At 36.5% G+C, this 27,869-nt stretch overlaps 1 protein-coding gene across 11 annotated transcripts; it reads left to right on the forward strand.

The window, feature by feature from the left end:
• LOC122275763 (ABC transporter C family member 12-like) lies at positions 1–27,758 on the forward strand. Of its 11 annotated transcripts, none has more exons than XM_043084985.1 (29): positions 2–153; positions 2,261–2,455; positions 2,609–2,740; positions 3,010–3,188; positions 3,495–3,534; positions 4,669–4,825; positions 5,243–5,357; positions 5,445–5,525; positions 5,625–5,649; positions 6,244–6,300; positions 8,069–8,134; positions 9,171–9,245; positions 9,468–9,575; positions 10,743–10,877; positions 12,380–12,486; positions 12,573–12,666; positions 18,449–18,616; positions 19,399–19,539; positions 20,572–20,772; positions 20,893–20,991; positions 21,073–21,225; positions 21,611–21,996; positions 23,460–23,640; positions 23,787–24,110; positions 24,233–24,989; positions 25,612–25,733; positions 26,232–26,477; positions 26,698–27,124; positions 27,473–27,758. In XM_043084985.1, exons 2-29 carry the CDS (start codon positions 2,408–2,410, stop codon positions 27,568–27,570), a joined length of 4,722 nt encoding a protein of 1,573 aa, XP_042940919.1. In that variant the 5' UTR covers positions 2–153; positions 2,261–2,407; the 3' UTR covers positions 27,571–27,758. The 11 variants fall into 11 exon arrangements, 9 of the variants coding, with proteins under 9 accessions (XP_042940923.1, XP_042940919.1, XP_042940915.1 ...); XM_043084983.1 differs by adding an exon at positions 1,926–2,074 and having other exon boundaries at positions 29–153; positions 2,261–2,740; XM_043084982.1 differs by adding an exon at positions 1,926–2,033 and having other exon boundaries at positions 29–153; positions 2,261–2,740.
• The last annotated feature ends 111 nt before the right edge of the window (positions 27,759–27,869 follow it).

Here is a 27,869-nt window from a genome sequence, read left to right on the forward strand (position 1 = left end):
AAGTCAAATTTGTGGCTTCCAGCTGTCATTGGCAGCCTATAGCATCACTCTATTTGAAACTACATATACCCACAGGCCACAGACCATGCGTGTGGCTGCTAACAGAGTCTCTTCTCTGTGTTTCGTTCTTTCTTGTGCTGAAGCTGCTTAACGGTACAAACTTCTCTTTTATCATTACTTTTTCACTATCATTCACACACAATATCTACATCACCTCATTATCAAACGCAAGGTAATTGTTGTGGAAGTTCTTGTTGTAATCCTTGTTGGTGCGCTTACTGAACTGCTGCATGCTCTTGTTCTTAACACCGGTTATCTTCTCGATCTCTCTTTTTACTAAATATTGACAGGAAGAAAATTAGTGGGTGGGGAGAGAGAGCAATTTTCGTAATCATATTGTGGTTGTTTTCTGTCCTTTTCCTAGTGTGTAGTAGGACGGCTACGTGAGCCATGACGCTTGCATTGCTTCTTAGAAGAACTGAAAAATGATTGGTGCAAGGGTTTTGGTGCAGAAATTGCGCAAAAATGATGCGGTGGCAGGTGTGCGCAATTCCTGCACCAATTTTCCGTCCTTCGCGACGTGCTTCTGTCTCACTACCCTTTTCGGCTTTTGTATGTTGTATTATTTGAAGAAAAATGATAGGCTATCTATTACTTGACAATTTTATAATTTTAGATTAAAATAATCTATTTTTTACAATTTTAATTTGACTTTTATTTTAGTTTGATGGATTTAAATATTAAAAAAATATTATATTATTAAGAATATGGTAATTCACTTGTAAAGACATCACTTCTGAAAATGTTTGTATATGTTACCTGATTTTGACTGTCCCTCGTATTTTATTACGAAAACAAACGAGATCTTATGTATATATTTTACGAGCAATGCTACCTACAATCATTTTTACGTATTTTTTGTGCACTCCACTGATATGATTAGTTGGATTAATTTTTTTTTAATATTTAACCAATCATATCACTGGAGTGCATAAAAGAGTGTACAAAAATGATTGTACATAGAATTTTTAATTTTTTATTATTTAAAATTTTTAAATATGTTAAAAAAAATATTAAAAAATAATAATAAGTCAAATTTGTGCATTCCAGCTGTCATTACCGGGCAGCCTATCATCACTCTATTTGAAACTACATATACCCGAGCATGCATGCCACGCTCTGCTAACAGAATCTCTTCTTTGTGTTTCGTTCTTTCTTGTGCTGAAGCTGCTTAACGTGCTCTTTGAGCAGTGGAGTGTTCTGTACTAGTTTGGGTAGCGGAATGTTACGAGAATTGTCTATTATTATTCATTATTTTCTCCTTATTTTTTCTTATTTTATACTATTATTTACTATTTTATTATTATTATTTTACTATCTGTCACAAAATATCTGACATGACTTCGTTACCCAAACTCAATTGGTTATGGATGTTCTTCAGCTCTTGTTGTAATCCTTGTTGGTGCGCTTACTGAACCGCTGCTCTTGTTCTTAACACCGGTTATCTTTTCTCTCTTTTTACATATTGAAAATGGAGGATTTGTAGTCATGGGTTCTGCATGTTTTACGTGGTAGTTGAAACTATAGTTTCTAGTTAACTGAACTATGTGCTTCCGTTTTTTGTGTACTTTGTCTCGTCTTCTTGTTGCACTTAATTCTGATCTGTTCAAAAATCACACAAGACCATAAAGAGAATATTTAAGTAGTTCGGCAACTTGTCTACCTCCACTGAAGCCGAAACTCAATATTTTCATTATGTTTGTACAAAATTATAAACACTCATAAACATTAAACAATTCTCTATCTCTCAAAATGACCCTCTGTTCTAGGTTCCTCCAGAATCTATATTTCGTCCACAGTCATGTCTTGATCTCTCACCGCAATGAGGATAATCTTAATCTTCAACAAATGACCTCATTTTATAGGAAAAGTCATGGGGGACAAACTCCCACACTTCTTGATCAAGAGGGAGCCTCCTTTCGGTGCATGCAAATTTTAGTCAATATTTGCTGCTAGAAACTTCTGGTGAATGGGTGGGTGACTGCAACTTCAAGTGACATTTCATACTTGGGAGGTTTTCTAACACTTCTTTCACCTTTTCTTTTTTCTATGGTCCATTGCTTGAGAAAGTTTTGTTAGTACTGGCAGAAGAGAGATGGGTTTGTGTCCCTTCATGTATAGTAGAGTTATTTGATAAAGATTTACTTAAAACTCAGCTCAGTTTTCCTGTTTTAATAAGTATGATTTACTCTTGTTGCAGGAGGTGCATGGAGGGCTAGCTGGTGGTTGTGGAGTAAAATACTAAGAATTGAGTATATGAAACACCCAATAGCTGTGTCCAGCAAAAGGAAACATGAGTCTGTAATGAGACCTCGCTGCTGAATATTTGTGAAATAGGGACCAGATCATGGCTTTTGAGCCATTACTTTGGTACTGTCGGCCGGTGGCAAATGGGGTATGGACCAAAGCAGTAGATAGTGCTTTTAGCTCATACACACCTTGTGCCATTGATACTCTAGTGATCTCCATTTCTCATTTGGTTTTCCTTGGCCTTTGCTCTTACCGAGTATGCCTGATAAAGAATAACTCCAAAGCTAAACGGTTTCAGTTGAGGTCGAATTGCTACAATTATATGTTGGGGTTGTTGGCTGGTTATTGCACTGCCGGGCCTTTATTAAGGTTGATGTTGGGCTTTTCAATCTTTAATCTGGATGGACAGACAGGCTTTGCTCCTTTTGAGGTGAGTTTTCATATTTTCTTGGTTTATGCTTCTTTCTATCTTGTCAGATCTTATGGCAGTACTTTCAAATCCTAAACGCAAAATTAAATGGGATTCAAATTTGAAAGCTGTTAACTTGAATTTGTTGTAAAATGTTTGATGTTTAAATGTCAGTATGATAATTGTTATCTCCAATTCCCGTTGGAGTTAATTGCAATATTACATTACCGAATACCATTGAAGTCGATTCGACTGGAATGTGTGATGTGAATTATTTTGTTCTCTTGCAGGTCATTTCTTTGATCATCGAGGCTGTTGGTTGGCTCTCCATGCTGATAATGATTGGCTTAGAAACTAAAACATACATTCGAGAATTTCGGTGGTATGTGCGGTTTGGAGTCATTTATGTTTTGGTAGGCGATGCCGTGCTGCTCAATCTTATTCCTTCTGTGAGCAGTTACTACAGTAGGTTGGCTTTTCTCCCATTTATCAAATGCAATTCTTAAGAGAAAATCACTCACACACACACACAAAATACATAAAACGAAAGCATTTTAATTTTTTTTGTCGTATATTGTTGGTACGAAGATGATAATTATAGATTTAAACCTCTTCAAGAAATTCAGTGGTGTACTGATGGTTTGCAGTGAGCCATGATCAATCAACATGGCAACTGCCGATAGGATACACGTTAGTGGCACTGCTTTCTGGAGTGGAAAACCATTCATTCTTGCAGTACGACTGTCATACTTACCATGTTATCCTACTCATGCAGATTTGCTTTGTATTTGTACATCAGTACGGTTTGCTGCCAGGTCTGTTCCCTTTTTTTACTTTGTTCCTCCCCTGTAACAGTTATGTGGTCCATCTCCCGTTCTTATATTAGTTTTAATTTGTGCTGTTTTAGCCTGTCATAAATGTTGGATGTATAAGCTTTGTATATACATAGGCTCTAAAGCAGTTCACGTGCCAAATGCCTTGGAAGGCTTCAGGGACTTCTGCCTTGGTCTAAAGAAATATGCAGTGAGCAATTATATATCTTAATTGAAAAAAAATTTGAAATGGATAATATGATAATAAATTAAAATGGGAAACTGTAAAAATATGAACTCTGTAGTAAGAACATCAATGTTGAAGCACTCCTCGTATGCTGCACTTTTGAAGTGAATTTGTAAATCTGATAGACCACTTACATGGTCTTGCCGGTTTCTGAAGGTAGGCATTGGACACGTGGTTGTTAGCTGCATCTTTGTTACCATCTATAGCATGGGGCTTGGCGTTCTAGTCTAAGTGTGAAGTCAAGTTGGCTGCATATCTCAACCTTCTTTACAATTCTTATAAAAGACCACACACCCCAAAAGCTTAAGGTACTAGAAAATTGGCCATTGCATCTTCCAATCTGGTCTAAAAGTCTACTTTAAAACCATTTTATCTTAAAAAGCTTAAGCTATTATAAAATTGGCCAATAATGTACATCAAGCTCATACAGACACTGTCCCCCCTCACATGTAGGTTCACCAAATAGCAAAAAAGACCTTGAGCCTTGCATGTGGAAAACAGAACAGAAGAATCTAATAGAATGGAGGTTAGAGTTACAAAACATGAGTGACGGACCTCAAAGAAAACATAGTTTTGATACCATGCCCGAAACCATCTATCTCAAAAATTTAAGCCATTAGAAAGTGAACTTACATACACACTAATCTTGACAGCATTCTGGACCCTGGACTAACCCCAGTATTATACTCAGTAGGCCATTGCAACTCCTTGTCATGAGCTCAAATAACAATGGCCACGGTTGGGATTAAGATATGTGGTATCTTTGTGAGTGACAGAGTCAGTTTACAATTACACCTACCCTTCTTAGATATTAGAAATCTTGTTTTTTATTTAACTTGTGTTGAAGCATGTAGATACGTCTGAGATTTATTTCTACTATTTTGATTTAGGTTCTATTTGGAATTCTTCTTGTTGTTTATGTCCCAAATCTGGATCCTTATCCGGATTACGTTCTGATGCAAGCTGAGTCTCTTCATGATGTCGACTACGAAGCACTGCCTGGAGACGAGAAAATTTGTCCTGAGAGGCATGTCAATATATTTTCAAGTGAGTACTTCCTAAAGTGACTGGTCTTTAATGCCATAAGTTCTCTGATTTTGTAGCATTTCGTCATTTCATGAATCATTGGCTTATTACTGAATAGGGAGATAAGAATGGTGTACACTTTGAACACAGCACTGTAAGTATTTGACAGTTTGTGAAGGATTTTAGTCTCCAGATTTTCTCTATTTTATGAACCCAAAAAGATTCCAGAAGCCCACACCCATTTATAAACCTAGTTGTTGGGTCTTTAAAGCTATCCCGGGTACCCCTAGAGATGTCTTGGGATGGAAGCTAGGATTTCCTCTAAACTTTCATTGCGTGTACCCTAGTGATGGGAGATCAAACCTACAATCTTTTTTTATGATTAAGTGCATAATTGTGTGGGATTTACCTGCTTACCCTTTAGTTTAATTTCTGTAGGAATATCTTTTGGATGGATGACTCCACTCATGCAGCAGGGTTACAGAAAACCCATCGTAGAAAAGGATGTTTGGAAGCTAGACACATGGGATCGGACTGAAACACTGTTTGAAAAGTTAGCATCATGCTGCCACCTTTTCACGTGCATCTTCATGAGTTCATCTCAAATTGTGAAATACGTATAGTACTGGTGATTTTGCAGGTTCCAGAGGTGTTGGATTGAAGAATCCCAAAAGCCCAAGCCACGGCTTTTGAGAGCCTTGAACAATAGTCTTGGTGGAAGGTATGACCTACACTTTTTATGATTTTAATTTTCCTACACTAAATGGTCATTAGACTTAACCTTTCCAACCTATAATTGTATCATAAATATCTTGTGTAGGTTTTGGCGGGGAGGTTTTTTCAAGGTAGCATGCTCATTCCCCCCATGTGTCCTGGATAATTTATGATGGCATTGTTGCCCACCACTAGTCATCTGCCTTACTATATATGTTTCAGTTGTATGTCTGTGATCTACTGTGTTTTTGGGAAAAAAAAATGAAGATCATCTTATTTTCAGCATTTAGAGGACAAACTTATCTGACTTAATCATCTTAACTGGCTATATTCATTATGTAGCATATGTGATCTCATAAAGTGAAATGAAAGGATCTTGGTGTGCCATCAATGGGAGCCAACTAGATGTTACCAAATAGGCACTTTTCTGAGCATCCTTTTGCATTGATATATTTCTAAAGTTTTCTTATGAGCAGGTATCTGGCCCTGATATTTTGTATATGAAAATTTGAAGTTTACTAAATGAGGACTTTTAAAATGATGCTTTCGCCTGGATCTTGATGCATGGATATCATACTTTTAGTGCGATACGTAAAACTGGAAGTTTACTTTGGAAATTCAGAATAAAGTTATAGTGGGGCCAGAGTTTTGAAATGCTACATGTGAAAAATAATTTTCAATTCTCTATTTGACTGGGAGCTTATTATTTGTCGATCATGTGTTAGATTGGCAATGATCTTTCGCAATTCGCCGGGCCAATTCTATTGAATCATCTTTTAGAGGTCAGTTACTTTCTTTCCATGGCTTTATTGATAAGTGATGCAATCTATTTCATTTATTTGCCACCTAAAGGAGTTTCTTTTGTGTTAATTTCATTAATTTTTATATAAAAAAGCTGTGCTTTTCAATGCTAGCTTGAAGTAAAGAATAATGTTCCATGTTTATTTGATCTAATTGAAGACCTCATAAATCTAATAATTTGACAAGATTATGGCCTCAGTTTGTGATCCATTGGTTTCATAATGAGGAGAGAAATCTTCCTGATGTCGTTAAAAGTAAGGAAGCTGGAAGGAGAATGGAAATTACTTTTATCCCAAGAAAATTAAGTCAAGATTTTAGTATTAACTGGACCGGTTTGTGGTTTAAATGGTTCTTTATATTGTCTCTCTTTACCCTTTGAGTTTGGTTCCCTTTATTTCATACTATTGAAAGAAATGGATATTCACGTTTACCATAATGGCGATTGAGAAAAACGAGGGGGCAAAGTGATGCTTAGCATACCACATGGTGGTAAAACGAAAGCGGGCTTCGTATGCCGCCAACAAGTACAAAAGACTATAAGCATAATTGTTGGATGATGCTGACATAATTACAGTCATTACATCTTTTAGGTCACATAACTGGGTGACTTATGCTACCAATTGCCAAATCATTTTCTCATTCTCTGAACATTTTAAGACTTCAGATAGGTACTTCTGTTTTCACTCCAATTACCTGTTTGAATTTGCGACTTCAAAATATAGTAAAAGTTGTCAGACGTACTGTTAAGAACAGTAGGAATTGAAAAATCATGAGGATTCCATCTCTGAACATGTGGGGAATTAGTTTTTTATCTGAGAAGGTAGATTCTAGTTAGGAGAACCCCATCATGAGGCATATTCAGAGAGTGTACCTCTCATGTAAAGAACTTATTTGCAGAGCTCAATCTCTAGCATAAAGGACTTTTTTCATGATTTTTCGGTTTCTAATATTGTAATCATGAATAGAAATGAGTAATTAAAAGTGGTGTATGATTATTAAAATTGGACTAAAGTTAGGGATTTCAAATGTTTCCAATGAAATATATCCAACATGTTTTTTTCTTTATCCAAATAAGAGCCTGGACTCGTTGTTTGAACAGATACTTCTATTCATTAACTGTAGCATATGCTGGGCAAATTTTGTTAAATTCCAACAAGAGAAGGTAGAAAAATAAAAATTTTGAAGCTTCTTGGATATTTTTGTAGTTGATTATCACATCAAATTGTAAGGGGGATCATAGCTTTACTTTCAGCCTTTTAACAATATCTGTTTGGAGGATCTTTCCTTTCTTCGTCTCTAAACATCTGTACATTTTCACTTTGGCTGGCTTTTATAAATATTCGATTGTGACCAGGCAAATTTTGTGGACTATATCGGTTTATGGTTTTACGATGCCAATGAGGTCAACAATGACAAACTACCACATAGTTTAAGTAAAACTAAAAAATTGTAATAGTCCTGGAACTCTGTTGATATTTTGAGTTAATAAATTTTGATTCTCTAATTAGACCCTTTGGACACTGAGTCCATTGATTCCTGAAATTTACCTGCTGTGATGATGAGAGATTTTTGGGTGCTCAGGCTAATTCATATCCATGCATAAAATTTAATCAGTTAGCTCATTTTTAAACGATTTTACAATGTTTAATTCTGTTACATTTTAAGTCACAAAATGAACCTACTTTATGAGGTTCCTGTGGCTTACATTTGGACCATCAAACTTGATAACTGTCTTGTTACTGCCTGAAGTCAATGCAACGAGGCGATCCAGCTTGGATTGGTTACATATATGCCTTCTCAATTTTCATCGGGGTGGTACGAATTCTACCTCATATAATCTTACATATCATGTTTCTTGACACACATACTTTAGTTTTTGCTCTTCTAACACTAGATTTTTGGTGGATGGTTGTGGCTGATCATCCTCGTCATCAAAAGGGGCAATATATGTTTAAGTGAAAGGCATCATGTTAGATTAGAAAAAAGAAAAAAGAAAAAAAAAAGAAAGGCACATCATGTTGAATGATAATTTATCATGTAAAGGATATTTTCAACACATCAAGAATGTTATTGGATTTGCATTTTAAGATAGTTTCTTTTAAGTTGAGTTTATGATTTTTCTAAAATTTATTGGGTCGTTACAAATGGTGTCGAAGTGTATCTTAGCTAGAAGTGTAAGACTTGAGCCATGCTAAGTCTTGCCCATACCACAGTAAAATGGTCTGACAAGGAAGTCAAGCATATGAGTGTGGACGATTGTAAACCCACTTCTTTGAAAGGGTGGTGAATGTGATCCCACGTTACCTGAGAGGGAGAAGTTTTTGGCATTAAAAATAGTTCTAAGGAAGTTCTAATTGTAACCTTGATTAGGTCTTCTGGAGTAATAAGCCTAGATGTATTGTGAACTTTCCTTAGGTCATTACAAGAAGATTGTTGCGAAGGTATAGGAGTCACAGGGGTTTAACGACATCTTTCATTGGAGACTTCTCTAGTGAATCAATAGCATGGATGTACTCCATTCGTGTTATGATGATCAATTAAACTGCATTCCTTGATATGGTAGATATCTTTTAATAATTTTAGCGAAGTTTGTTTCTTAATGGTATGTTAAAGTCTTTGTTATACATTGAATTAAGTATTTATTATACATTGACTGTTGTCCTTGCATTCATTATGTTATTGGCCGGTGAAAAGAGACCACATTTTAAAATATTTCCCTTCAAATAGAAATGAAAAGCTCTTCTTGTTTCTTTCTGAGAAAAGATAGGAGTTGATGACCTTGTGAGCATTATTTTTAATTGATTACGTCTATATTCGAAGAAGATTAACCGGTTGATTCATTTTATTTCAGTCACTTGGTGTGCTATGCGAATCTCAGTATTTTCAGAATGTTATGCGTGTTGGTTTTCGGCTGAGGTCAACTTTGGTAAATCCTTTGTATCCTAACAATTTTTAGATATATGTTAGTGTCACTTTTGGCTACAACTTCCTCTTTGACAGAATGAATGGGAAACTTTTAGGGTAATTTACATTTCCCATGGTCGGTTGCAATGTTTCTCCTAAACTGTGAATTTAAGCAAATGATATGAACAACATGGGATAGCGAAAATCACCTGAAATTTCTAAGTGCGACTGTTCCTGATTATAGGTGGCTGCTGTATTCCGCAAATCTTTAAGAGTAACCCATGAGAGTCGCAAGAAGTTCTCATCTGGAAAGATAACCAATATGATGACAACTGATGCCAATGCACTTCAGGTATTCCCTAAATTAAGTGAATATGATTATATAAAGGCTGAATAAATTTCCCATTAATTTGATAACCTTTAAATATCCTGCATTTTGATATTACTCGATGCCTTTGACTTCTGTTCAGAAAACTAATGATGTAATTTGTCATAACGCGAATATTGAAAATTTAGTAAATAAAATAATAATTGAAAATACCTAGTTAAGCGATAGATTTTGCATAATACAATATCTATTGTACTTGGCAAAGTGCCTTCAAAGAGCTTACCCAAAAAAAAGCGCCTTGAAAGAAAAATGCAAATAAATTTTTTGGAGCAAAAGAAATATTTTATTGTGCGCCCTTCAAAAGTTTTGCTCACAATGCTTCAAACTAAAACATATGAGGTCGGTGCTTCTCAACTTTTAATATAGTAGTGTGCACAAGTTCTTGAAATTATCAATTAAGAATGCAATCAAAGTTGATGAAGAGCTCAAATAACGTCATCAAGTATGCTGGTTTTCTGTTCATTGGCTCCATTTTCGTTGAATTGTGATGCAGGTCATATTCCATGATTTTGATGCCACTTTTCCCCCATGTTTGTCTGTAATCATTTTATAGGATACGTATTGTAATGCAGTGAAGCAAGTACATGATATAAGAACATAATGTAAATGAGATATAATAGACCTTAGAGACATCATTAACCGAAAATCTTATCGGTACGTATACTGCTTGTGATCAGTCATTTATCAGGTATGATATCAAATGTGGAAGAGAGACAAGTAGCCTAGAAATCTTAAAGTCATATTTGTAAAAGAAGATTATAATAATGACATTCTTTTGGCTTCTTGGAGCAATGGGAACTGAATCCGAGAGTTTTAATTACGCTCTTACAAGGATAAATGATCTAAAATGGCAGCTAATGATAAGATTCTATCCGGCAAAGAATTTTTTAAGCCCGTAGTCATTGATAGTGCATATCGGTGCAGAAACATACAAGAAAAAGTAATGAGTTGTGAAAATAAAAAATAAAAAAATTATGGCCGTTATGTTGGATTTGATCTACTAAAGTATATGGATCTCAGTAATTTAGTGAAGGATACTGCAATATCGAATTAAGACATCATCACATAATTTTGTTTTGGGGAATGTAAGCATGACTCAGTCACCATTACTATACTCCTTACATTGTTCAGCAAATATGTCAACAACTCCATGGATTGTGGTCAGCTCCATTTCGAATCATCATAGCTATGGTCCTTCTTTATCAGCAACTAGGTGTTGCTTCACTTCTTGGATCACTAATGCTAGTTTTCATGGTCCCAATACAGGTAAGAGATTTTTTTCCTATCCTCCTTTGAAAAATGGTTGATTACTTTGATCTTTACCAGTTTGCTATATCCTGTTGATATTTTTTTCCTTGAGTGTTCTTTATAGCAATTATTGTGTAAATATGTTTTAGTTTTAATTGCACATTCCTTATTCTGACTGACTCTGCACCTACCAACGGTTGGTTTCTTAGTTCATACGACAACTGTTGTGCTTTCTGCATCAGTTGACCACTACACTACATCTTACCACATCAGAGGTCTTATCTAGTTACATGCAATACTCACAAAGTTTGGGTTTCATATTGACAGCTAGTTGTAGACTTGTGCAATGTGCAGTGATAAATAAATTTACTAAAATGAAAAATAATATATATAAATAAGTTAGCATACCTTGAACTATTATAGAATAAATAAAATTTTAAGAAGATTGTCAATGATAGCACCTTAATCTCTAAAACTTGGTTGAGCACCTTCATCTCCTCTTCTCTACTTCTCTTTGTTTCTATGTCAGTGATGAGAAACCTCTTGCTTGAGTGGAGAGAGTGACCAAGATTTTTTATATAGTGTGCCAAAGTACTGGCCTTGACCATCAAGAGTACTAACTTATAGGCTTTTTGACTTCATTTTAAATTCAATACCCTCAAATGAATCCTTAAATTAAAAAACCAAAAGGCATGGATTGAGAAAAAAAGGACATGTTGGGAAAACTAAAAGACTACTAACTTTAAATGAAAATTACTAACTTAAGCAGATATATTATTTTTCATTTAATAATTTAAATTTTAGTTACGTATAATATATAATTTTTTTAATGACATATAATGGGTGAGTTGATGATGCAGTTAAACTGGAACAAAGTCCATCACTTCAAAAATTATGTATTATAGTACATGATATGATTAATGAGTTATGTTACTTTGAAACGTAGCATGACACTTGGATTTATTGTTTTCATTTTCTCTTACTAAGATTTGGGACACCATTTTCTTAACTTTGACAAGAAGAGAGTGTCCCAAATCTAAAGTCATATTTTGGCGGCTTTGTGATGGATTATTGTTATAGTCATATCTCCTTTATACACTGGCTCTCTTCCTAGTTTGTCCTAAGCTAGTTACATCAATGGCTCTCTTCCTAACATTGTAATTTCTTCTGCATGCAATGTGTGGGGCCTGTATTTGGTTCGTTGCTATTGAGGGGGCTGGCTTTGAGAGGGGTTTTAGTTAATGTTAATAAGCTTGATTTGTACAAAAATTAATCATAATGGTCACATCAAGTTGTTTCAGATTTTTATCAATTTCAGTTTGTTGTTGCTCTTTCATGTTTCTATCATTATTATGGATTCTATAATATAACAATGGAACTTCAGTCTGTTTGCTTTTCATATACTCAAACTATAATGAGTATCTGTTATCAAATATTTCAATCCTATTTTTCCTTATTGAGTATTCTGTCAGCGATGGAACTAATTAGCCCATGCTTCATGAATGACCTTGTAAGAACAGACCTGTGTGCTTAGCAAAATGCGGAAACTAACCAAGGAAGGGCTACAGTGGACTGACAAGAGAGTGGGCCTCATGAATGAGATTTTGGCAGCTATGGACACTGTGAAGTATAAAACTCCGAGAACATCTGCAATTAACTTTTTTTTAGTTTTGCATGCTTGACAGTGCGCGTTTTATTACTATGCTCTTTCAGATGTTATGCATGGGAGACAAGCTTCCAATCTAGAGTTCAAAGCATTAGGGATGATGAGCTGTCGTGGTTCCGCAAAGCCCAATTACTATCTGCTGTATAGCTCAAAAACATAATCTTGGAAGTTTTCATTTTAGTGCATATCTATCTCAAGAATCTCAAAATCATGATGATGCTACTAGCTGCTATTTGAAGTTCCAGTCACCTTTTATGCTATATTTAATGTAGCGGTAAAGCCACTTTTATGGACTTTTATGGGTCAAAAATGGTGGCTAGTTGACAACCTATATCAAGCTTGCGTTCACATTTGCAAGCCACCATCTTCCACCGCTAAAGCCACTTTTATGGGTCAAAAATGGTGGCTGGTTGACAACCTATATCAAGCTTGCATTCACATTTCCAAGCCGCCATCTTCCACCTCCTTTAACTCCTATAAATACATGTTTTTGTTTTTAAAAACCCATCCCATTTTGAAAAGAAAAATTTAGAGAAAGAGAGAGAGTTTTAGAGAGAAAAATAGTGAGGTTTCTCCTAAATATTGTCTTTCCTTTTATAAGAAAGAGTGTATTTTTCTCCTTTTATAAGAGAGGGTATTGTCAATTGTGCTCTCCTTATTTTAGAGAGAAATTCTTATAATCCTTTTGCTATAGTGAAATTCTTCTACAATTGGAGTTTCTTATTATTTCTTTTATTCTTTCTCATTTCTACTTCAGTTGTAATTGTATGACAGTGGTATCAGAGCATCAGGTTTATAGCCAGTTTTCGTGCTACAATTAGATCCAGTTAGTGGAAAGGAGGCATCTTCAATAATGGCGACGAAGTACGAAATAGAGAAGTTCAATGGGAGTAATTTCTCATTGTAGAAAATGAGAATAAAAGCAATTTTGAGGAAAGATAATTGCTTGACGGCAATTGGAGATAGGCCTTGATGAGATCACTGACGACGGCAAGTGGAACGAGATGGATGGCAATGCTATTGCTAATCTACACCTAGCACTAGCTAATGGAGTATTGTCAACTGTGGCGGAGAAAAAGACAGCAAAAGAGATATGGGATACTCTGACAAAATTGTACGAGGCCAAATCACTACACAACAAAATTTTCTTGAGAAGAAAACTCTACACCCTTCGGATGATGGAGTCAACTATGGTGACAGACCACATCAACACCCTCAACAGCAATGGGGCATAACATAGAGACGGGTGAACGTGCTGAAATTCTACTTCAAAGTCTACCTGATTCGTATGATCAACTCATCATCAACTTAACCAACAACATTGAAATTCTAGTCTTTGATGATATTGCAGCTGCGGTTCTTGAAGAAGAAAGTTGGCGCAAAAGCAAAGAAGATAAACCAGGAGGTTCACAGCAAGCCGAAGCTTTGGTAATGACGAGAGGGAGATCAACGGAACGTGGCCCCAGTGGGAGTCAAAATCAGAGTAGATCAAAATCTAGAAGTAAGAAGAATGTCAAGTGTCATCACTGTGGCAAGAAATGGCACTACAAAAGGGAGTGTTGGCATCTCAAGAAGTACGAAGAAGCCAAAGGAAAAGGCCCTCAGTTGTCAAAAGCTCAAGGTTGTGTAGCAAGCACATCAGATGATGGTGAAATTTTATATAGTGAGGCAACAACAGTTACTGGAGGTAGAAGAAGATTCGCTGATGTCTGGCTTATTGACTCAGGAGCAACATGGCATATGACTCATCGGAGAGAATGGTTCCATCAATATGAACCTATCTCAGGAGGATCTGTGTTCATGGGAGACGATCATGCCTTGGAGATTACTGGTATTGGTACCATCAAATTGAAGATGTGTGACGGTACTGTTCACACCATTCAGGAGGTACGACATGTGAAAGGCCTGAAGAAAAATCTATTGTCTTTAGGACAATTAGATAATAGTGGGTGTAAAACCCATATTCAAGATGGGATCATGAAAATAGTTAAAGGCGCGCTTGTAATGATAAAAGCAGAAAAGATAGCTGCAAATTTGTACATGCTTAAAGGAGAAACACAACAAGAAGGAGAAGTATCCACTGCGTTGGCAAGTTCGGCAGAAGAATTAACAATAATGTGGCACCGTAAGCTTGGCCACATGTCGGAACGAGGTTTGAAGATTCTTGCTGAACAAAAGCTTCTTCCAGGGCTCAAAAAGGTTTCATTACCCTTTTGTGAGCATTGTGTTACTAGTAAGCAGCACAGATTGAAATTCAGTAGTTCCTCTGCTAGGAGTAAAGCTATCTTAGAACTAATCCATTCTGATGTTTGGCAAGCACCAGTTTTGTCCCTAGGAGGAGCAAAATACTTTGTCATTTATTGACGATTACTCCAGGAGATGTTGGGTGTATCCAATAAAAAATAAAGCAGATGTATTTCCAGTTTTCAAAATATTCAAAGCGCGGGTTGAGCTTGAATCTGAAAAGAAGATCAAGTGTTTAAGGACAAACAATGGAGGAGAATATACTGGTAGTGAATTTGATAGCTTCTGTCAACAAGAAGGTATCAAAAGGCAGCTCACGGTGGCATACACTCCACAACAAAATGGAGTAGCAGAGCGGATGAACAGAACCTTGTTAGAACGAGCAAGAGCGATGTTGAGAACTGTGGGAATGGCCAAGTCATTTTGGGCAGAAGCAGTCAAGACTGCCTGTTTTGTGATCAATCGGTCACCATCAACCGCAATTGATCTGAAAATGCCGATGGAGATATGGACTGATAAGCCAGTTGATTATTCTCACTTACATACATTTGGAAGTCATGTTTATGTTATGTACAACGCCCAAGAAACATCAAAACTAGATCCAAAATCTAGAAAATGTATTTTCTTAGGATATGCTGATGGAGTCAAGGGGTATCGCCTATGGGATCCCACTGCCCGCAAGGTGCTAATCAGCAGGGATGTTGTATTTGTAGAATATAAGGTACAAGAAAAAGAAAATGATAGCGCTTCAAAAGAGAAACCAGAGACTACTACAGTTCAAGTTGAAGAAAGACAAGAATTAGAAGTTCCAGATTCTTCTGAAGCAATATCAGAGCACAAAGAACAAGAACAAGCTGAGTGTGCAATTCCACAAGTTCGACGGTCAACTCGGGAGAGAAGAGAACCAGCTTGGCACTCAGAGTACATCATGGAGGGAAATGTCGCATACTGTCTACTAACAGAAGATGGAGAACCGTCAACTTTCCATGAGGCTACAAATAGCCAAGAAGCTTCTCTGTGGATGGTTGCAATGCAAGAAGAAATTGAAGCTCTCCATAAAAACAAAACATGGGATCTTGTACCACTACCACAAGGAAGGAAGGCCATCAGAAACAAATGGGTTTACAAGATCAAACGAAATGGCAATGATCAAGTGGAGCGGTATAAGAAAGAAGGCATAGACTTCAACGAAATATTCTCTCCTGTTGTTCAACTCTCAACGGTTCGAGCAGTCCTTGCGATGTGTGCTACATTTGACTTGTATTTAGAACAACTGGACGTGAAAACTGCATTTCTTCATGGAGAAATTGAAGAGGAGATTTACATGCTTCAATCAGAAGGTTTTGAAGAAAAAGAAAAAGAGAACTTGGTTTGCAGGTTGAACAAATCTCTATACGGTCTCAAACAGGCGCCGAGATGTTGGTATAAGAGATTTGATTCCTTTATCATGAGCCTTGGATACAACAGACATAGTTCAGATCCTTGTGTTTACTACAAGAGATTTGGTGATGGTAATTTCATTATTCTATTGTTGTATGTTGACGACATGTTGGTAGTAGGCCCCAACAAAGATCGTATTACAGACTTAAAGGCACAGTTGGCTAGGGAGTTTGAAATGAAGGACTTGGGACCAGCAAACAAGATTCTAGGGATGCAAATTTACCAAGACAGAAATAATAGGAAGATATGGCTTTCTCAGAAAAATTATTTGAAGAAAATCTTGCGACGCTTCAACATGCAAGATTGTAAGCCAATTTCTACCCCTCTTCCTATTAATTTCAAGTTATCCTCAAGTATGAGTCCTAGCAATGAAGCAGAGAGGATGGAAATGTCTCGAGTACCGTACGCATCAGCAGTGGGTAGCTTAATGTTCGCTATGGTTTGTACAAGACCAGACATTGCACAATCAGTGGGAGTGGTTAGTCGATACATGGCGAATCCTAGTAAAGAGCATTGGAGTGCTGTAAAGAGGATCTTGAGATATGTCAAGGGTACCTCAAATGTCGCATTATGTTATGAAGGATCAGACTTTACTGTCAGAGGCTATGTTGATTCAGATTATGCAGGTGATCTTGACAAGAGCAAGTCCACCTTAGGTTATGTGTTTACTCTTGCTGGAGGAGCTGTAAGCTGGGTTTCAAAATTGCAGTCTATTGTGGCTACTTCTACAACGGAGGCAGAATATGACGCAGCTACACAAGCTAGCAAAGAGGCAATATGGTTGCAAATGCTACTGGAAGAGCTCAGACACGTACAAGAGAAGGTTGATATATTTTGTGATAGTCAGAGCGCTTTGCATTTGGCAAAGAATCCAGCATTTCATTCAAGGACAAAGCACATACGAGTTCAATATCACTTCGTTCGTGAGAAGGTGGAAGAAGGAAGTGTGGATATACAAAAAATCCATACAAAAGACAACCTCGCAGATATATTAACAAAGCCAATTAATAATGACAAGTTTATTTGGTGTCGATCCTCCTTAGGTCTAATAGATATGTAAGCGGCATAGAGATGGAAAGTGTAGAAAAGATAGAAGGATTACAAAAGTGACTTTAAGTGGGAGATATGTAGCGGTAAAGCCACTTTTATGGACTTTTATGGGTAAAAAATGGTGGCTAGTTGACAACCTATATCAAGCTTGCGTTCACATTTGCAAGCCACCATCTTCCACCGCTAAAGCCACTTTTATGAGTCAAAAATGGTGGCTAGTTGACAACCTATATCAAGCTTGTGTTCACATTTCCAATCCGCCATCTTCCACCTCCTTTAACTCCTATAAATACATGTTTTTGTTTTTAAAAACCCATCCCATTTTGAAAAGAAAATTTTAGAGAAAGAGAGAGAGTTTTAGAGAGAAAAATAGTGAGGTTTCTCCTAAATATTGCCTTTCCTTTTAAAAGAAAGAGTGTATTTTTCTCATTTTATAAGAGAGGGTATTGTCAATTGTGCTCTCCTTATTTTAGAAAGAAATTCTTATAATCCTTTTGCTATAGTGAAATTCTTCTACAATTGGAGTTCCTTATTATTTCTTTTATTCTTTCTCATTTCTACTTCAGTTGTAATTCTATGCCCCGTACCACAACGTCCTAACATTTAAATCAACTGTTTGGAGTTCTTTTGTGATCAAATTTGAGTGACTGCATACTCCGATATGAGTGCTGGAGGGAACATTGCATATTTATCTGGCTACTATATATACTTCAATAGGCTTGTGGTAGCACAGTGGCCAGCAATAAATAGCAGCCCTGAGCCCATGCTAGATTGAGATTAGAACATACTGAAATTGGTTGTTATGATTTCAATCATTTTTTTTCCAGACCTTCGCGCTTAGTGCCACATGATAGATTATGTATGCAAAAATAAAAATAAGGTACTTGAAAGATATATCTTGTTTTTGAGCACTGCATTATTATTATTATTATTATTATTATAGAAAATGGAACGATCTCTATTTTATCACAATCTGATTCTCCCCGATGCTTCACATACATGCTGATCTAGATTTTTAGCATCAATTTTATTCATAATAGACCTATCATGACTGAATTCATGACCCATGATATATATATAGAACCAGAAATATGGGGATTTGAAACCAGCAAAGACATGTGCATAGCCATAAGAATATCTCAGTCTTAGCTTCATTGTTATTTCTGACTTGCTAATGGTTTCTTTGCAGTTCAACAGTTTTATACTGAATAGCATCCCAGTTGTTGTAACAGTGACCTCTTTTGGGTTGTTCACTTTGCTTGGTGGGCATTTGACCCCAGCACGGGCATTTACCTCACTTTCTCTGTTTTCAGTATTGCGGTTTCCTTTGAACATGCTTCCTAACTTATTAAGTCAGGTCTGTATGTTGCACTTTTAAGTTTGTGTATATTTTCTGTATTTTGTTTAAACCATCGTCTAGAATGGGTATATTACCTAGTTATTATTTTTTCGGTGAGTATTATACTACCCTTCCTTCCTGTTCCAAGGTGAGTGTCTATACTTGGTGGCCCAAATATGGATATGTGTTGAAAGAATGGAATTAGATCAGTCGTTTACAAGATCTAAGGAATGCTTGGTAAAAATTGTCAAATTTGGGGACAATGTCCTAAGAAAGTAGTCTAGATGAATGTCTAGATGAATGAAGTTGAGAAGTGTCTCTGATGTTTGTTCCTATAATACCTTAAAAGGAATGTAACTAATAGTAATTTATTAGAAATACGGGATTCATGCAATCCCACCCCAAATAGTTGGGAAGCCTTTGTGGAACTGGAGAAACATCATACAAATTTAGTGGCTTTAGTTCTTAAATATGTTAATATGCACTTGAGAAAAAGAAATGACTTTTATATTTTGTGTCTTAGATTAATCATGGGATTAAGGGGGGATATTGTGTGAAAGTGTCTGCTTCTATTATATGAATGGTTCACTCAGGGGATTCAGCCATTGAAATGTATGCGTCAAATTTATCGGTCATGTTAACCTTCCTTGTTTTGATGCGAATTTTAACTTTTTTTCTTTAAATTCTTTGCCTTAATACAGAGTGCGGGCAAAAGTGGCATTTTTTAGGTGGCCAACATATCAGCAGTAATTCTTTTGATAATTAATTCACAAAATGATATAGTTATTTTGGGTTTACAGGTTGTAAATGCTAATGTATCATTGCAACGCTTGGAGGAATTGTTTTTAGCTGAGGAGCGAGTTCTACTACCAAATCCACCTCTTGAACCAGTTCTTCCTGCTATCTCTATTAAGGATGGGTACTTTTCGTGGGCTTCAAAGGTAAAACTTTTATTAGATAATTTTAATGAAATATATCATACTTCTAGTAATGTGGACATTTTCTTGGGTTAATTGGATGAAAACTTTTAAGGGTTGGGCCAAGTCTAAATCAACTTCTAGAGACGGAAAAGGCATGATGTGGGTGGTAGACACTTTAGTTTTAGGAGACTTCAGCCTTAAGGTGCTTGGTGAGAATAATATGCTCCTTCAGTTATGGGCCGTATTTAGAATCTAAGGTTACAAAAAGTTTTGTTAAAACTATTGAAGTTGTTTGATATAATTTAGACAATTATATATTATTCCATCTTTTGTACCCTTAATGCTGGTGAAGAACTCATCTCCCCCAACAGTGGGTTGTTCCTCACTTTAGATGACAAAGAGGTTAGCCAAGGATTTCATCACAAATAAAGACACAAGAAGAGACATGAATGTCTCTTTTTTGGAGGTCAAGAAATGTATTTGCATGATTGAAAACACAGAAGGTCACTTGATGATGAGCAGCACTGATTGATTTGATCGCTGGGCAAGTGTGTGTGGAATATTAGACATTCTAAACAGGGTGGACGTGTTTGTGAGCCTCAACCCTTCCCCAGAAAGGAAAGGACATCCTTTCCTGAGCAAGTGTACTGCTCGTAGGACCTAAATACTTTCATATACATTAACCAACATTTTTCTCCCAAGCAAAATGTGACACTTTCTAGATAAATTCAAGGCCAAAACGAAAAATTACTTGAATCCAAAAGTCTTTACCTTTGTCACTGGGCTTGACCCACATATGAGCTTGAAATCCAAGACAGAAAACCAAAGATGGAGGCATAAAAACTATTCAAAATACATGAGTTAAGACCCTGCATTTGATAGGCGCTCTGGACGAAGAATACACATGATACTGAGCAACATTTTGACACTGAAGGCTAATTTTTCACCCCTATCCATTAGATCTTGTTTTTAAGATGATGTTTTAGACTCTGTTGATTCTCAAATGCTCTTGTTTCCGGTTTGAATTAGCATTAACATTCCAGTTCTATCCAGGCAGATAAGCCCACATTATCAAATATCAATTTGGACATAGCAGTTGGCAGCTTAGTTGCAGTTGTTGGTGGTACCGGAGAAGGCAAGACATCAATATTATCGGCAATGCTTGGGGAGCTACCTTCTGTGGGAGATTCAAGCGTAGTAATCAGAGGAACTGTTGCCTATGTACCTCAAGTTTCATGGATTTTCAATGCGACTGTGAGTGCAGCTTGCTTGTATTCTCATTAACACTACTGTACTACTCTTAAACTTCTGTTTTATACTCTGGATTAATATCTCATGACCATGCATCTCCTGACTTGAATTCATTTTTTACAGCTACGTGAGAATATATTATTTGGCTCAGAATTTGAACCCGCACGGTACTGGAAATCTATTGACGTGACAGCATTACAGCATGATCTCGACTTACTTCCTGTTAAGTAAATTTTCCAATTTATGAAATGAAATATTTGTATTAAATTTATCATTCTAACATATTTTAACATATTTTCTCAGGGATACGATTACACAGAAATTGGTGAAAGAGGGGTGAACCTCAGTGGTGGGCAAAAGCAGAGAGTTTCCATGGCTAGGGCTGTATATTCTAATTCAGATGTATATATATTCGATGATCCGTTAAGTGCTCTTGATGCACATGTTGCTCGACAGGTATGACATAATGTCGAGTGGTATGAGATTGCTTCTTTTTTAAGGCATGGCTTGAGATCACTTATTATCACATTTAGTGGTATGAGATCACTTAATATTTTGCTTAGTAGTATGAAATTAGGTTTAATTACATTCTATCACTAGAATAGGAAATGGCTTTTTAGTATAATTCTGTTCAGGTAAACCATTAAATCTGAAAGGTATATAAAGTTCTGCAATTCCAGGAGGAAATCCAATTTTTCAAGTTTCTTGCAACTGAAAAAAAATATCGTTTTGCAGTTAAAAGATAAGCTGACAATAGTAGGACTTTTTTTGTAGTGAGTCATTATTTAAAAAGTAGTTGTTGAGATCATTTTGAATTAATTTAATCTGTAGTCATCTCCAGGTTTTTAATAGCTGTGTAAAGGAAGAGCTGCGAGGGAAAACCCGGGTTCTTGTCACCAACCAGCTACATTTTCTCCCCCAGGTGGATAGGATTATTTTGGTGTCTGAAGGCATGGTCAAAGAGGATGGAACCTTTGAGGAGTTGTCGAAAAATGGAGTGCTATTCCAGAAACTAATGGAGAATGCCGGAGAAATGGAAGAACAAGAGGCGGAAAAGGAAGATGGAATAAAATATGATCAGAAAAGCTCTAAACCAGCTTCCGGTGGACTAGAGAATGATCTTAAAAAAGATACAAGCTATAATAAGAAAGGTAAAGGACAGAAATCTGTGCTTATCAAACAAGAAGAAAGAGAAACGGGTGTTGTCAGCTGGGGCATTTTGATGAGGTAAAATACACACTTTAACACCTTCAAAATAATCTTTGATCAGCTATTCTGATGTATATTTCTGATATGAACAAAACTCGGTACAAAACTAGTGTTAAATCCCTTTTCTACACCTTTCTGAATTATAACCTCTACAGTAAATCAAAATAATGTTCCAATATGTCTCTGAAGCCTTTATAGTCTACTCTGGAACCTTGGATGCAGCTGAATAATGAAAATGCGACATTTCATCCTAGGTAGAACATGCTCTTCTTGAAAGGAGCTGTATCAGTATTGAACCCATGCAAAGCCCAGCACGAGTGTCAAACCAAAAGACATAATGTTTCATATATTACCCACAAATCTATATGCTGATACTGAAGTTTCCCTGAATTAGTGGACCAGAGATGGAAAAAATCAAAGATATGCTATGCTCCTTAGTTAATGACCCTATCCACCTGTATATACTAGCCCACGAACAAAAATTAAAACCTCTCTTTAATCTAATTTGAAATAATTTACAGAAGAGTTGTGGGAGTGTGAACATAAACACACTCTAGCATGTGGAAACACGTACTAGACCAACTCAAGAAAATGTTAAAACTTAAAATTATAAAGTACTTATGTTAGCTCCACATATACATGGCTTACAAGTGGAGTGTATGGGTCAAATAAGCAAGGCGGCAATGGGTTTGATGCATACATAACATATGTACGTGTATGTATTTAGTAAATACATAGGTATATGGGTATGTATAAAAGAATTAAGGAGACGAGAAATAGAAAGAACTTCTGGATCATTGTATGCAACTTAGTAGCAAGCGTCTGCTCATTCCTGGATTTTAATTCTCTTTAATCGTCCAAACTCAATTCCAATAATCCTGTATGCCCTTTTTTGTTATCAAAGCAACATAAGGTCCTGCACAAGTTATTATGATTTAGGTCAATTATCATCAGAAAACATATATCTAAACAAATTGAAGTAGAAATTTTTAAAGAAAAATTAAAGATTTAAAATTCCTTCATCAGCAGTAGCTGTGCTGGAAAAGCATGACCCCTAATTTTTCACTGATTCCTCTTAGTGAGGAGAATGGTGGAAAATAGAAAATAATTCGTGTGGTCAACCCCCAAGAAGTTGGAGTATGGATTTTTCAGTTGCTATGAGGTTGGACGTCCACTTCATTTAATAAATTATTTTTTGGATGACCAATAACTGGAAAATCGTGAACAAGAGCCTTTATTCTGTGCCTCATAATAGAGAAGAATGTGCAAATTTATTTGTTTAGCCAATCCCGTGTAGTCGTGTTTTGGGTTTCTAGGTGTAGAAGAGCCATGGGAGTACTTTTCCTTGATATGGCCAATCTAATGAGCCTCCTTCCCCAAGTCGACTATTTTATGTAAATCGATCTATCATTTAATGTTTTTTGTTTTTTTGTCAATCGGTTTATTATAACTTGATAGGTTTACAATGCTCCAATCTGCAGGTACAAAAATGCACTCGGAGGCCTATGGGTAGTTATGATTCTCTTCATTTGCTATATACTAACGGAAGTTCTTCGTGTTTTAAGTAGCACATGGTTGAGTGTTTGGACCAATCAAAGCACTTCCGAGAGTTACAAACCCGGCAATTACATTCTTATTTATGCCCTTCTTTCATTTGGCCAGGTGCGTTTTAAATAAGTAAATGGAAAATGTTTATCTTCTCCCTTTCCATCTGTTTTAGAATTTAGAGTGACATGAATTCAGATGAAGAAGATTGATCTGTAATTGTAATAAAGTTTAAAGGCTTGCTCACCCGTTGATGGATTCAGGTAGCCGTGACACTTGGAAACTCTTTTTGGCTGATCATTTCGAGTCTTCGTGCTGCCAAAAGATTGCATGATTCTATGCTAAATTCTGTTCTTAGAGCTCCAATGATATTCTTCCACACTAATCCAACCGGACGTATAATCAATAGGTTTGCAAAGGATCTGGGTGATATAGATCGCAATGTCGCCAATTTTATGAATATGTTTCTAGGCCAAGTATGGCAGCTTCTTTCAACTTTTATTCTGATTGGCACCGTAAGCACGATATCCCTGTGGTCCATAATGCCGCTTCTGATCTTGTTTTATGCAGCATATCTGTACTATCAGGTAGGCTCAACATTTTACTATTTTGATTGTTTTCTGCTGTTTTGCCTGTCTGACATAGTCTCGCTTTCTATAATGAGTTCCTATTCCACACATGTTTAGTGAACGTATATTTGTTGTTACAGAGCACATCCCGTGAAGTGAAACGCTTGGATTCCATTACCAGATCCCCTGTTTATGCACAATTCGGAGAAGCATTAAATGGTTTGTCAACCATTCGTGCATATAAAGCATATGACAGGATGGCCAACATTAATGGGAAGTCAATGGATAATAATATCAGATTTACTCTTGCAAATATTAGTTCAAATCGTTGGCTTGCCATAAGGTTGGAAACATTAGGAGGCATCATGATTTGGTTGATAGCCACCTTTGCTGTCTTGCAGAATGCAAGAGAGGAAAACCAGGTGGCTTTTGCATCTGTGATGGGTCTACTTCTCAGTTATACATTAAATATAACAAATCTATTGAGTGGCGTTCTGAGACAAGCAAGTAGAGCTGAAAATAGCTTAAATTCTGTTGAGCGTGTCGGCACATACATAGATTTGCCTTCTGAAGCCCCAACTATCATTGAGAGCAACCGTCCCCCACCTGGTTGGCCTTCATCAGGATTGATTAAATTTGAGGATGTTTTCATGCGCTACAGGTCTGAACTTCCTCCAGTCTTACATGGATTGTCCTTTACAGTTCCTCCAAGGGAAAAGCTAGGAATAGTTGGAAGAACAGGGGCAGGGAAATCTAGCATGATTAATGCACTATTTCGTATTGTAGAAATGGAAAGAGGGAGAATCTTGATTGATGGCTTTGACGTTGCTAAGTTTGGACTAACAGATTTGCGGAAAGTTCTTGGAATCATTCCACAATCACCGGTTCTATTCTCAGGTATGCATAATTAGATAGCCCTATGTTGCTTTTTTGACAATGACACGATTTTATTTCCTCTTCTTGTGGTTATTTATTTTCCAACATGGGAAATGCTTAGTATTTTTCAATCTTTGACTTTGTAATTATGGTAAGTTGATGCCTCTTAGGTCTTCAATTATAAGATGTCTTTCCTGTTGATTTTTCTTTATTATAAGGTGCATTTCAGAAACGTTTTTTGCACAAATTGAATGCTTGTTTGTATGTTGCAATACGTTTTTGCACTCCCAACCACTCCCGAAGAGAGACAGCTTGTCCTTATGTGCGTTGGTCAATGTGTCTCCAGGATTCCTTGTTTTCCTTCTTGTTGTTATAAGTATTGTCTTTAAACTCGTATCATTATGTTTGTGTGTGTGTGCTGATTTGTATCCTTAATGGATTATTAAAAAAACCAATCTTGTGTTTTTATCATTCTGTCTGCCCCATTTTGGAAGCAGCCAAACCATATTACACTAGTTAACCTGAACTAGGCAGCAAATTTTGTTAGATGACATTGTATGCCTTATTTTAGTTTAAATATGTTATTTCAAAATTTGAAAAATTGAATTGCATCATTAATGGCCATTGTATTTTTTTTTTCAAGGAACCGTGCGATTAAATCTTGATCCTTTCAGTGAGCACAGTGATGCTGACCTTTGGGAGGCTTTAGAAAGGGCACATCTAAAGGATGTTATCAGGAGGAATTCTTTCGGTCTTGATGCTGAGGTATAAGACTGATCATCCCTAGTTAATTAGGATGCAGGTCATAGATTGTTCTCCATGTTAATATATTCTTATTCACTTTCAATGGTAGGATACGGGTTGGGTCATTTTAATAAAGATTTCAATATGATAAGGATACATCTAAAGATGTTATCAGGAGGAATTCTTTCGGTCTTGATGCTGAGGTATAAGACTGATCATCCATTGTTAATTAGGATGCAGGTCTTAGATTGTTCTCCATGTTAATATATTCTTATTCACTTTCGACGGTAGGATATTATGATTATCCGACGGTGATTGCCAATTCATGTTCAAATGGGTTAGGTCATTTTAATAAAGATTTCAATATGGTTCAAAAACATGTATTTTTCTTCTTTCCATGCACTGGGAAAAAGAAAATCTGGGCACTTAGCACCAACTTCATTTTGCAAAAGAAACAAAATAAATGTCCAGAGAATATATGACAAATGCTAACAGAAAGCACTCTCGTGTTGTGTCAAGGTCTCAGAGGGTGGAGAAAACTTCAGCGTTGGACAAAGGCAGCTGCTAAGTCTTGCTAGAGCATTGTTGCGAAGATCAAGAATTCTAGTTCTTGATGAAGCAACTGCAGCTGTTGATGTTAATACTGATGCACTTATCCAGAAAACCATTCGTGAAGAATTCAAATCCTGCACAATGCTCATTATTGCTCACAGGCTAAATACTATCATTGACTCCGACCGAATTCTTCTTCTTGATGCTGGTCAGGTATCATGCAATTCCTACAGAAATTATCTTTCCTACTTGACAGGAATATTTGGGTTTGTAGAAGAATGCTAACCCTGCAACTTAATAGGATCCATTAAACGACATTGAGCAGCCAAACCTAAGAATCATCCAAAAAGGAAAAAAAAAAATTGCAAGCTGACATGAATTTTGATCTTTTAATTATTTCCAATCAGTTAAGACCCTGAAACGTTTATTTCAGGTTTTAGAATATGATACACCAGAGGAGCTTCTATTGAATGATGGAAGCGCATTCTCCAGGATGGTCCAAAGTACAGGCCCCGCAAATGCTCAGTATTTACGTAGCTTAGTACTGGGAACTGGTAAAGAAGACAAGTCCAGCAGTGAAGAAAGCAAGCAGCTAGATGGCCAGAGGAGACGGCTGGCCTCTTCCCGCTGGGCTGCTGCTGCTCAGTTTTCCTTAGCTGCCAGCCTCACTTCTGCATGGGACGATCTTCAGAGGTCAAACTTTGAAGACGTGAACAACATACTCATGCAAACAAAGGATGCAGTTATAACACTGGAGGGAGTTTTGGCGGGGAGGCATGACAGTAACATAGATGAAACGTTAAATATGTACCAGGTTTCCGCAGATAGATGGTGGTCTTCTCTCTACAAAGTTATCGAAGGTACAGCTATGTTCTTCAGCATGCACATATTCCCTGGCGACTATATGTAAATATTAAAAGTAATAATGAATTAATTATTGGGTTCAAGGTTAAAAAAAAAATACTCCAGGCTTTCAAATTGTTTGTTTTAATCCTTAACTTCTATCTTCAATGATAAGGAAGATCAACTTCTTTCTAATCATCTTAACGAATAGAATTTTCCTATTTATGAAGAATATACCATCAAATTCAACAAGCCCTATGCTTGTCTCTCTCTGTCAATAGGAACTATGAAGATGGTTGCAGTTGAAGAATAAAACTGTTTGCATCAGCTTTTCATCTTCTGATGCTAGTAGCCTTTTGTGGCAGGTCTTGCTGTGATGAGCAGATTAGCCAACAACAGGCATCAACAACTAGGATGTGATTTTGAAGACAGACCTTTAGATTGGGACCATGTTGAAGTGTAGGAACAATGTCAATTCCGTACGTACAATGTCTTGTTGATTGAAAAAACAATATTCAGTAACGTAAAAGCTCCAACTTATAATCATTTATGTAGAATAAAGCAGCTGGTTCTGCTTTTCGTTATCAGGCACTGGCCTTTTCTCATCAACCGTACATAATTTAATGTAAAAGACTCTAAATTTCTTCTGCAGTTGAAAACCAAGAAGGGAATGACGTCTGATGCAATTGAAAACCAACGTGCCATGAACGTTCGTTAGAATGTAAATTGAGCTTGGATTATCTCTTACCTAGATTATTCAAT

This window comes from Carya illinoinensis, chromosome 9 (genome assembly GCF_018687715.1).
Source record: "Carya illinoinensis cultivar Pawnee chromosome 9, C.illinoinensisPawnee_v1, whole genome shotgun sequence".
Lineage (NCBI taxonomy): Eukaryota > Viridiplantae > Streptophyta > Magnoliopsida > Fagales > Juglandaceae > Carya > Carya illinoinensis.

Excerpts from the sequence above, each read along its gene's own strand:
- LOC122275763 (XM_043084981.1), top strand. The coding sequence starts at position 2,408 with ATGGCTTTTGAGCCATTACTTTGGTACTGTCGGCCGGTGGCAAATGGG. Across the intron at positions 6,301-8,068 it reads TATTGAATCATCTTTTAGAG|TCAATGCAACGAGGCGATCC; the intron begins GTCAGTTACTTT and ends TACTGCCTGAAG. Across the intron at positions 21,226-21,610 it reads ATGCACATGTTGCTCGACAG|GTTTTTAATAGCTGTGTAAA; the intron begins GTATGACATAAT and ends AGTCATCTCCAG.